The sequence below is a fragment of the Saccoglossus kowalevskii genome, chromosome 15 (assembly GCF_978046115.1).
Source record: "Saccoglossus kowalevskii chromosome 15, keSacKowa6.1, whole genome shotgun sequence".
NCBI classification, from domain to species: Eukaryota; Metazoa; Hemichordata; class Enteropneusta; family Harrimaniidae; genus Saccoglossus; species Saccoglossus kowalevskii.
Window position 1 is genome coordinate 25897439 of NC_140655.1, and position 10775 is coordinate 25908213.

The 10775-nt window shown below is 36.4% G+C and overlaps 1 protein-coding gene across 4 annotated transcripts; it reads left to right on the plus strand.

Annotated features, from left to right (window-relative positions):
* The first annotated feature begins 320 nt into the window (after window positions 1–320).
* LOC102808738 (uncharacterized) lies at window positions 321–10431 on the plus strand. Of its 4 annotated transcripts, none has more exons than XM_006824156.3 (7): window positions 321–573; window positions 1168–1355; window positions 2764–3009; window positions 5922–6344; window positions 7277–7365; window positions 7742–8508; window positions 9314–10431. In XM_006824156.3, exons 1-7 carry the CDS (start codon window positions 557–559, stop codon window positions 9465–9467), a joined length of 1884 nt encoding a protein of 627 aa, XP_006824219.2. In that variant the 5' UTR covers window positions 321–556; the 3' UTR covers window positions 9468–10431. The 4 variants fall into 4 exon arrangements, with proteins under 4 accessions (XP_006824219.2, XP_085346750.1, XP_085346751.1 ...); XM_085490624.1 differs by having other exon boundaries at window positions 7793–8508; XM_085490623.1 differs by lacking the exon at window positions 321–573 and adding an exon at window positions 755–769.
* The last annotated feature ends 344 nt before the right edge of the window (window positions 10432–10775 follow it).

Sequence of the window (10775 nt, forward strand, 5' to 3'; positions counted from 1 at the left end):
ATATATACGTAACACATAGGATACAAACGCAGCCTAAGAATTGACTTAATAAAAAGTTAGATAAATACAACTCACCAATTCTGGTTTTCTGGATGATTCTTCTGAATATTTATGTGGGATGTGGTGCTTCACAATACTGCTGAAATAGTTAGTAAAAAAACTTCATTTCTTTCCATGAATTCTAGTAATTATCACAGCAAAATCAGATTTCAGTGCTCTATGGTCTGATGCTCTAGGAGGAAATCGCCGTAATACAGTGAACGATCGGATCCCTTTAGTATGGTGAATACTAACGCTTACAAGTTTGTAATACCGCCCTCTCGCGAGCAATTCTGCATGACCCCTGTTATGGTGAAAATGTGTCAACTATCCTGAAGCCTTATCACGCTGTTGATCCGTGAAGGCATTGCTAGACGTGTTAAAGTGTGTTGATAAACAACAGATCACACGATGTGTACCAGTATATGGTGTTAATGACTACGTATACCCGGGCTGGATTCGGCATATCTGTGTTGGTATAAGCATAGTACATCAATGGTTTAACGTATGCTAGTATATGAAACATACATACAGGTAAACATTCAATACATAAAGCCAGTATTTGCCGTAGAATACGTTGAATGATATATACATGCTGTTTTAGCGATTTCACGTAAATTGCTCTAATGTTAATTAACTAAACTGACAACACTCATATTATAAGTGTAGACTGTGTTTGTCATGCTAGTACGATGACGTATGTGTAAAGCGTAAGCGTGACACAGATGCGGTGAGTGTTGTATAGTACGGATGGCTTCCGCTTTACTTACTGTGCTTTATCGGTGATTTAAAGTACCATTCCGTAATATATGGCTGTGATATAGCGTTAGTCTGAGATATAACGAAATACAATAGCGGTGCAGACACCACGTGATTTCGCTTCACAGTGGCTTTTGTTCAAACCACGGTTACGAGGAACCGTGTTCAAACGCAGTGAACGCAGGTCGGGTAGATAATAAAAACTGCCGTGACCCTACACTACGAGGAAGTAACACTAATTACGCTTCGATTCTTGGAAAGTATAACGTCATATATTTCCGCTAATATATAACCAGTCGATGGTAATCATGCAACGTATGCGATAGTAACTGGAGATTCAAATTTCACCAAAATTATGTTTAATTACAGAAGCAGATCACCACAGAGAATGCCGGTTAGCATCCCCCTTATGTGTACATTGTTTGTACGAGTGGTTGGCGACGTCAGAGATCTGTGGCAGGTAGCATGTCTGGTAACCTGCCTTGTGTTTGGATATGGGGTCCTTTGCTGGAAATTTCCCAAACACACAGAGGAGGAGACCGTTGTACACACACCTTGTGAGTATGGGGCTAATACTAAATCGTGATAACAAGGAAGTGAAAATATAAACGACTGAAATGTCCTATAGTGATAGTAGACTTCACACAAAAGCCCGTCTAAAAAAGTTCTTATTTTATTCGTAACGGAAAAAATAAAAAACGGAATTTATTCATCGTTGTATCAATATGTTTAACGAAAAACGTGTGGTCAATATATAATATTGTTGCAGTGATATGGTGTTTTGTCATTTACCGGAGTGATTGGGAAATACTTCAACGCGACACCTCAAAATTTCGTTAAACTCTTATTCACAGGGTAAAGCAATACGATTCACAGTCAATTCGTCCCAACACATTCGTCCCACAAGTCGATTCATCCCAATTCACATTCGTCCCACGAGTCGATTCGTTCCAATTCACATTCGTCCCAATTCACATTCGTCCAATTTATTTAATTTTTGGTCAGCATTACGATCTTGAGCAGGGTCAATTTCTATGCCAACTGTTACTGACACGCTAATTAATAACTCCACGTTGCGTGAACGGTGTATTTGTATTTATTTATTTATTTATTAACTAATAACTCTACGTTGCGTGTACGGTGTATTTGTATTTATTAACTAATAACTTGAACGGTGTATTTGTATTTATTAACTAATAACTTGTACGTTGCGTGTAAGGTGTATTTGTTTTTATTAACTAATAACTCTACGTTGCATATAAGGTGTATTTGTATATAACGTCGGCAAAAACAGTGCGTGGGACGAATCGACTTTGGGACGAATCAACTTGTGGGACGAATCGACTTGGGACGAATTAACTTGTGGGACGGAACGACTTGGGACGAATGTGATTTGGGACGAATCGACCGTCCCCCAAGCAATACGAGTCGAATTCAATATTTCCATTACTGAGCATTTCACTGCGCATATGTGCATTACAAGAAATACATTACCGTTATATATATAATTTGAACCATATCCCACTGGAAACTCGCTAAATTATATAGGGTTTATTAGAATTCGCATCAATAATGATATGTGAAAAGTTCACTATAGAAACCAGTACAAAGATGCAAATTGTGCATGTCATTTTCGACTTTTGTTTCTGAGGACTGTTTATTAACCGTAATTCTTGTTTTCAAATCAGTGTGGCAGCATGACAGACTAATTATTGTGCTATAGGTTGTCTCGAACCAATTCGCCTGGCCAAGAAAGTCCGGCACAGTATTCACTCGACCACAATTAATGCACGTAGAAAAGACGGGTCTTACACTGCTTAGTACAAATGGCTAACACTGGCATTCTAACAAATCCCTAACAGAATAAGTCTGTACATGTAGGTAATGACAACATTGATGTAACCTCTGCGAAGTTTTCATGTACAAACTGCGTTATATAGGCGTATGTACTATCTTATCGAATAGCTGACGCAAAAGTCGAGACTAATGCAGTCCATCCAATGATGACACCGTCGCGGAAGAGTAAACGGAAACGAAAAAAGAAATCTTCAAAGGATCCACAATTCAAGAATACACATAGAAAAGATGGGACGTCCAGTATACCTGACAAGCTGCAGGACCATAACAAGCCGCCAATAGTTGCTAATGTCACCAAAAGTAGAAATGTTATAGTAGGGAATCACAATATCATGAATGTTAACATAAATTCTGGTAAGTCAAGTAACTGGAGACTCATTTTCAGTTGGTTATAACCTCATTCTTCGAGGTTACGCTAAAACATAATATTAACATCACGTTTGGGTAATGTGGGTTGTCGTTTTTAATGCCGGTTGTCTGCGGTAGAGGTATTAAAACGTATTACGCAAAGACCTATGGGAAAAAGAATGTCCTGCCGGAACGCAGCCGAGCGTTTTGGCCATTTTTGGGCGTGATTACTAGTATTAGATTTCAGTTGCGCCACTAACGGTGCGAAAGCATGTTTTAAACTACTAGTACTATCAGTACTACCAGAGGTACATTACTTGGGGTTTGCAACGCGCATAGTACTGTATGGTGACATCACAGTCAGCCGGCGCACACGTGATAATAAAATAAATACGATATTTACTATATGGGGGCCGCCATCTTGAATGCAGCATAAAACTAAATAAGAGACAAGTTGTGAAACGCGTTTTTCAGATTCCTACAAATCAGGACAAAAATACCAATCTTTCACAAAAATACGATCCGTTGGGGTTATATTAAGCCAACCGATAACAAAATTCGGCCGAATTCGGCGTTTTTGTGTGGAAAAATCCCTTACATACGAACACCTAGTTACACGATGAACCTAGAACACTAAGCCGGGGTATTTGAAACCGAAATTGTCATCTAAGTGTAAGCCGTCGCTGATTGGCTGCTGAGCTGGAATGACAATTTTTGGTTTCAAATACCCCTGGAAAGTGTTCTATGTTCTTCGTGTAAAACAAAAGTGACATGTGTACCAACCTGAACACACTTTCTGTTGCATGATTTCATATTTATGAACATCACCGTATTTATTTCGTAAAAAATCATAAAGTTTATACGCATATAATCTTTGTTTGACCAAAATGTGGTGAGTCACCACATTTTTTATGCAAATTACAGACATATGCAAATTACGGTGTGACAGTGGTGAAAACCCGAACGAGAGGAACGGAAGTGAGGGCGCCGCCAGTGTTTGAAGTGTGCCTTCTGACATGACACAGGCGGTTTGTAATAAAACATGTATTACCACATTCGTAGTAAAAAATGTAATACATCGAAAATGTACAGTTATAGTTATAGTTATCGTAATCCGTCATGTCGTGAGCAGCTAATTTGATCCACCTGGACATCCCAGTATCCTAGTTACCTCGGGCATGCGCATTCGAAAGCGAGATTGAAACGGGATCTTGGTATCATGTCACCGTAGTTGCAAACCCCAAGTAATGTACCTCTCGTACTATATATATATATTCGTTTAACCTCCTCTCATTAGTAAATAGCGCCCTCACTCCACAATATTTAGAATGAGTGGTTGGTCAAAAGTTTGATGAGTCAGGTGCATCTATTGGCTAAGCTTGTTGTACATAAATGCAAATGAGTATACCATTAATGCTGTAGGGTGTACTGGGAGGGGTGGAGGATTTCATGTTTGTAATGACTGGTTGTAATGCGGTATCTCGTTGTTTTCAAGATGCAGCCTGATATTTGTTGCTTTCTTGGTTGTTCAATTGTGGCTAAAATTTGTGTGGTGAGTGGAAGATGTGTTTATTGTTTGTTGAGTCATTATTTAGATACCCTGCAGCTTGAAATGGTATGGTCCAAATCCAAATTCGATATGGTGGTGTTGAAAATCTGTGCGATATGGCAGTGTCATCTAAAACCAGCATCAAAATGATTTCTGTTTATTTATTTACTGTTGTAGATCCTGAGAACTAGCCATTGAATATGATGTCGGGAATAAATGGTTTTCTGAACAAGCTTTATTAATTATTGCTGGCAATATTCCAGTATGAATTGGGAGCAAACTGTGACACCAAATCTAGTCGTTGTATTGTTATGCTTCTAAAATATTTTTCTTTAAATAAAATAAATTAAATAGAAATATCATGTGTATTTTTGTATGTGGAAACATGGCTTGCCCACTAAAAAATATAAAGAAGTGTGGTCTGCAGCTCTTTTTTTTTTAATTTTTTTTATTTGTGAAAAAAAACTGGAGTGTAAACAATAAAACACTCACAGTGCAAGGCTAGCTCACCAACATGTCTATTCTCTTGCTTGAGTGTGAAAGTACATGGTTTAGTGACTACCTCTTATATTTTTAAATTTTAGATTTTTTTTTTATTTGGGATGGTTCTTCTATAAAAATAGAACAGATATATATATATATATATATATATATATATATATATATATATATATATATATATATATATATATATATATATATATATATATATATATATATATATATATATATATATATATATATACCTACCTTCAGCGTGCTTTGCGATTTTGACCTTTGTACTGGCGTGCGTCACAGGCCACTTTCTCTCCCTATCTGTCGGCGTTGACAGAAAATGACAGAAAACAACAACAGAAAATTACTAATATGCACACTGTACATTGTTTCCCGTGAATTGTAACTCTTGTACACGACTGATCGTTGTTCAGTAACTCGGATGACGAGTCAACTAATAACACGACGCCTACATACAGTGGGAATGACGACAATTTCATATTTTCCTGGAGAAAACGGAGCCAAATATCCACTTTAATTTTTTCATCATTCACGAATTATTGCCTCCTGAAAATGTTAATGTCACAAAAATGAAGAAATTGTTCATAATTAGTATGACTATAACAACCGGTATTGAAGATACAGTCATTGTTTCTTTGGCTTTTAGAAAAAGCAGTGCAAAGATTATAAACATTGTGACCATTGTAATTAAACTATAAATTATAAAAATATTAATTATAATTATGATTTTTTTAAATTAATTATAAATTATTAAGTCCTAGAAAACATCATGATTTTCGTGTACTTATACTCTTTTTTTCTGTTCGTTGTGATGTATATATACTTCATCGTGTGTAATTCACTTATTGTTTAGATTTTGCCGAGAGTGGAACTCTTGCATTCGATGTCAACCCTGTTGTACAAACTATAAGGCTGAAAATTGATATAGGGCTACGGAGGAATGGCAATCGTAACACGCAAATATTTCACAAGGCGGAAAAAGAAATACTGAAAACACAAGGAACCGAAGAATTCCGCAACGAGTGTTGTGACCGCTACAGCGCCGGTTCTGTAACCCTCACATGTGGGTGCGTGGAACTGTCAATGGAGATCAACGACAAAGCGGGTCTCTGGAGGCTGAAGAGAGAGCTGGAAAATGGAGAATTCGTCAAACTTGTACAGAGAACTCTGATCACGCAGCAGATGACACAAGTAGCAAAGACGAGAAATGTCGTTATAAAGGTCACTATCGACGACGAACAACTGAAACATATTACAACAATATTACAGAAAAAAGGTAAGCAGTGTACGACCGATAAGCATTGAATGCATGAACTTACTAAGTGATAATTATAACTCGATGTTAAAGGGCGGTAGTCGTCGCGCAGCGCGTGTTCGAATTTCATGTAAACAAACAATGTATTTCACATGTTTGTCAGTATACGTCGATGTGAGTCCCATATCGAATAGAACGCGGTGCGACGACCACCACCCTTTAAATTCAGAGTTTACCAAAAACATCGAGTTATGGACAATCTGTATTATTACTATTATTGTTGTTTTTGTTGTTATCGAAGTTCGGTTAAAGCGGGAGGGTCGTCACCTGCGCACACGCGGGAATTGAGTCCCAAGCGACGATAACAACACACACTAAAAACTCAAAGGCTCATGGGTAGACGCTTGTTTGTTGACAAGCTATGGCTATCTGACGCATGCGCAGGTGACGACTCCCCGCTTTAACTGTTAATTGGACATCAAGTATAGTGTGGTCAGTTTTGTAACTTGATGGCCGTAGCTCCAACAATTCAGGCACACCTAACTTGTGCTTTTTTATCCTTATCATTATGATGATAACATACGCTTATAATATGTGTGCACTATAGATGCGCGATGTTTGTATTTCCGGAATGACGCGTGCATATTTCAATCATCTATTCTCTGAAGACTACTACTGTTTTTAGACAGCGAACAAAATCAAAGCCATTTGCCCACAATCAGTGATATTCACTATATAGGGGGTAGCCAGCTGTCCAGAGAATGTTTTATTGGAAATCGTCACCAAACCCTTCTCGCTATACCATAATGGCTTTTATTTTATCACTTGAACACCAGCTGAATGTGCATTTGCTACTATGATGCAAACGTTATGTTACGTGTCGTATTTGCGTTATCTGATTCATCAGTTTGTCGTTCTTGTGAAATGTATACATTTTATCGTTTCTATGTTAGCTGTAGGTGCCAGTAAAGCTACTCTGTGGAAACGCATGTTAGATTCTGGTAATTCAAAACTTCGGAATATTTCTAAGTTCAAAGTCAAGGTGAGCATTCTGCAAAATATTCAACACGAGTTTGTAGCGTTTTAAGTTTTACGTTGAACTGCCCCCAGACATACAGTGAAGGGCAGAAACCCGGGGACGGTTTGAATATACATTTTTATAATTCAAGATGGCTGTTAGATTTTAATCGAGCAATCCAGAATTACTTAATATTGTAACATCGTACTTAGTCCTAATTATTATTAATGTATTAGTTCGACGTCATCCAATCAGCCGGCACTTCATTTTGCATAGGTGGGTGGTCGCAGTTGTCACGTGCAAGGCATTCATTTGTTGAGCTATTATTTTATAAATATGTTTATAAACTAAGGTGCCGCCTTCTGTGACATTATGTCATCAATTTATGTGTTCATTGCAGATACCACGCTGGATGGTGACATTATGTCATCAATTTATGTGTTCATTGCAGATACCACGCTGGATGGTGACATTTTATTACGTTCTTTTGACGCTTTTAATCATGTTATTAATATTAACACAACTGATGAAGTCCAGAGACCGGCTTCTTTTTCTCGAGTCGTGTATTGGTACTGTCGAAGGAGAAGACAGATGTGTGGAACTATGGATTCCATTTGTTGGTATTTTAGACAATGACCAGCCACTTTACTGGTCATGGTGCGTTCTCCTGAAAGATATCCATTGTATTGATTTTCCGTCCTTCTCCTCGTGGAATGAGCAGATGTTCCGGCTTGTGGTTACAGAATTAGTCATCTTGTCATTTGTGCCCGTCATTCTATCATCATCCCGCTACCCAAAGAAAGCTAAAGAACAACAGATAAGAGTAGCCACGTTAATTTTTGTCAGTTTCTGCCTTGCAGTCATATGGTGCCTAGACTGTACTATTGTATATATGGGCTTCCGACAAACAGATCATTCGTGGTCGATTTTAGGAATTGTGGAATTGCCGCTAGCTGTTACATTTATTGTATCCATCATCGCCGCTCGACCGAAGCTTACCAGGGCGTGTGATTTGTTAGTCTGTGTGTCAGCTATCAAGTACACCATAGAAACTTTGATAGATGCAATCAAAGTAACCAAGCTGGTTCTGACAATGTATCGTAGTTGGAGTAATGATGAACACCTGGTGGTCAGTGCAGTAATACTTGTGTTAGCATCATTAACACGGTGAGTTCATTCAAATAATTGAGTCCCAAGTGACGACGGCAACGCACATGAAAAACGCAAAGGCTCCGTAACTTTTCATCAATTTATGTAGTCCGCCATCTTGATACTTTAGAAAGGATTATAGGTAAAGTGTGGCATCATAGAGTCTGTTGTCAGAAATTGAGAAAATGATTTCATCTATAGCTTCAAAAGTTGAGCTTCAAATTGGCTGAAAGTTTGGAACATGCGTGGTAGCATATATGTACTGGTGCCAAACTTGCTTCTAAAATAGTTGTCATGGAAATAGAACTGAAAATATTTATTTTTATGTTTTTCTACCAAATGATCAAATTTTCTTAATATTGTATGTAATTTACCGATGTGAGTAGGTTATATAGGTGATATATTACCTGTTGACCACTAAAAGGTAACAAAAAATTGTCATACTATATTTCACAACCAAAATAACAATTTTTATTTTTTTAACGTGTTTGGCAATATCGTCACTTTATGTATATTTGCAACATTTTAATTTCCATTACTACAATTATATACATGAGTAATATGCACAACGCAAATTTGAACTAATTCGTATCAATATTTCTTATGTCTAGGATGTCAAACTTTCCTCATAATCCTTTGCCTGAGAATCAAGATGGCTGACTACATAATACTGATGAAAATTTGAATATCTAGAGAATGAAAAGTGATATAAAAAAACTGTAAATTGCATTCCCCTACATTTGTGGAGCTTTTTCTTGAGGGGTCATTATGTTGATTGGCATGATGTTTCTTTAAACTGAACTCATTTTATTACTTCTTACAGAGTGTGTGTTATTTACGTGCTGATACGGAAGCTGCATCTGTTCCAGGGAGTAAATTGCAGAGGAAAGACGCAGAATAAAAATGTCGTTGATAGGAAGCAAGACTCCAGGGAGGAATATCAACGGATAATATCCGGTCTGGACAACGTAGACTAAAATTATTATTTTACTAATAAATATAGGGTGTACAGTATACTAATCGACACTACATGCGATACCGCTGCACTTGACCGTGGTAGGCTTATATTGTAACCAATATCACATGTACTGTAAATGCATTAATTATTCGCTGTTTTTTTTTAATTTCGCTATTTTTTTTTTTATTTAAATCATTGACCTTATAAAATACATGTATTTTAACGTATATGATTAAATGAACCTCAACATGTAAAATAAAAATATAACTCATTGTTTTTCTGCCAAAACACTGTGATAAAGTCTTTCCGTTTTCGACATTGTGAAATTCTTTCGTTTTTTGGGAAGCAAAAAAATGAAAATAAAAAACGATTATGACAAAATAATTCAGAAATTTTTATTAAGAATAATTCATACCTAAATGTATTTCCCATGCACCCATAATAGTTTTCAGAATTACCGATTACACAAGAATATTACAGAAAAAAATAATTTGCTATATTCTCTATATTTTTGCCTTTTATTTGTTTTGAATTATGATTGAAAGAAGCTGAATGAAATTACAAACTATGTAGTGTGTTCAACAACTCGTATATGAACAATAACTTTAATAAATATGATTTTACTATGTAAAAATACTATATTTTCAGACATCACAATTACAGTGAAATTAAACACCAGTGAAAATAAATTGTTTTACAGTATGTGTGGTAGGTGTGGTACATGCTCTTAGTACCCAATGGTACTGTACATTCTGAAAATAATATACAAATATAGTAAGAGATTCATTAAATATTTTTATTTTAGTTATATTTGTAAATACAATTTGTACATGTACTTGAAATCCAATAATCTGGTTTCTTAGTTGCATTAGGCAATGCAAAAGTATGAATAGTCCACAGCCAGTTGTTATATATTCTCATTAAAAAATAAAAATTAAAATCGTGGAATCCTAGGTTCAAAATAAATAGCTTTATAAAACGTATGTTTCTTAACAACATTTTCAAGTAATACGAATTTAGAGCGACGGACAAATATTCAGGGGTACATAAAATACTAGGTTTTTATGCCGAAAAAAAACAATAGGTAAGTGTTATATTTGAAAATATACTAGTTTTATTGTAATTTGTCATTTATACTTACCAAAAGTAGCAAAAGTTGGCAATATTATACGGGATCGTGCACGCTGATTGTCGTCAAATCACACTGTAGTGGCGCCCTCAGCGACATACAGATATACGCTTTCTTTTTTAAGGTTCGCGTGTTACAACGCGCAACTAAACTCAGACGTATATTATTAAACTCATCATACGCATATTCATACGCATA

Coding starts and splice junctions, on each gene's coding strand:
- LOC102808738 (XM_006824156.3), top strand. Junction 3,010..5,921: donor GAATGTTAACATAAATTCTG/GTAAGTCAAGTA, acceptor CTTATTGTTTAG/ATTTTGCCGAGAGTGGAACT. Junction 6,345..7,276: donor AACAATATTACAGAAAAAAG/GTAAGCAGTGTA, acceptor TTTCTATGTTAG/CTGTAGGTGCCAGTAAAGCT.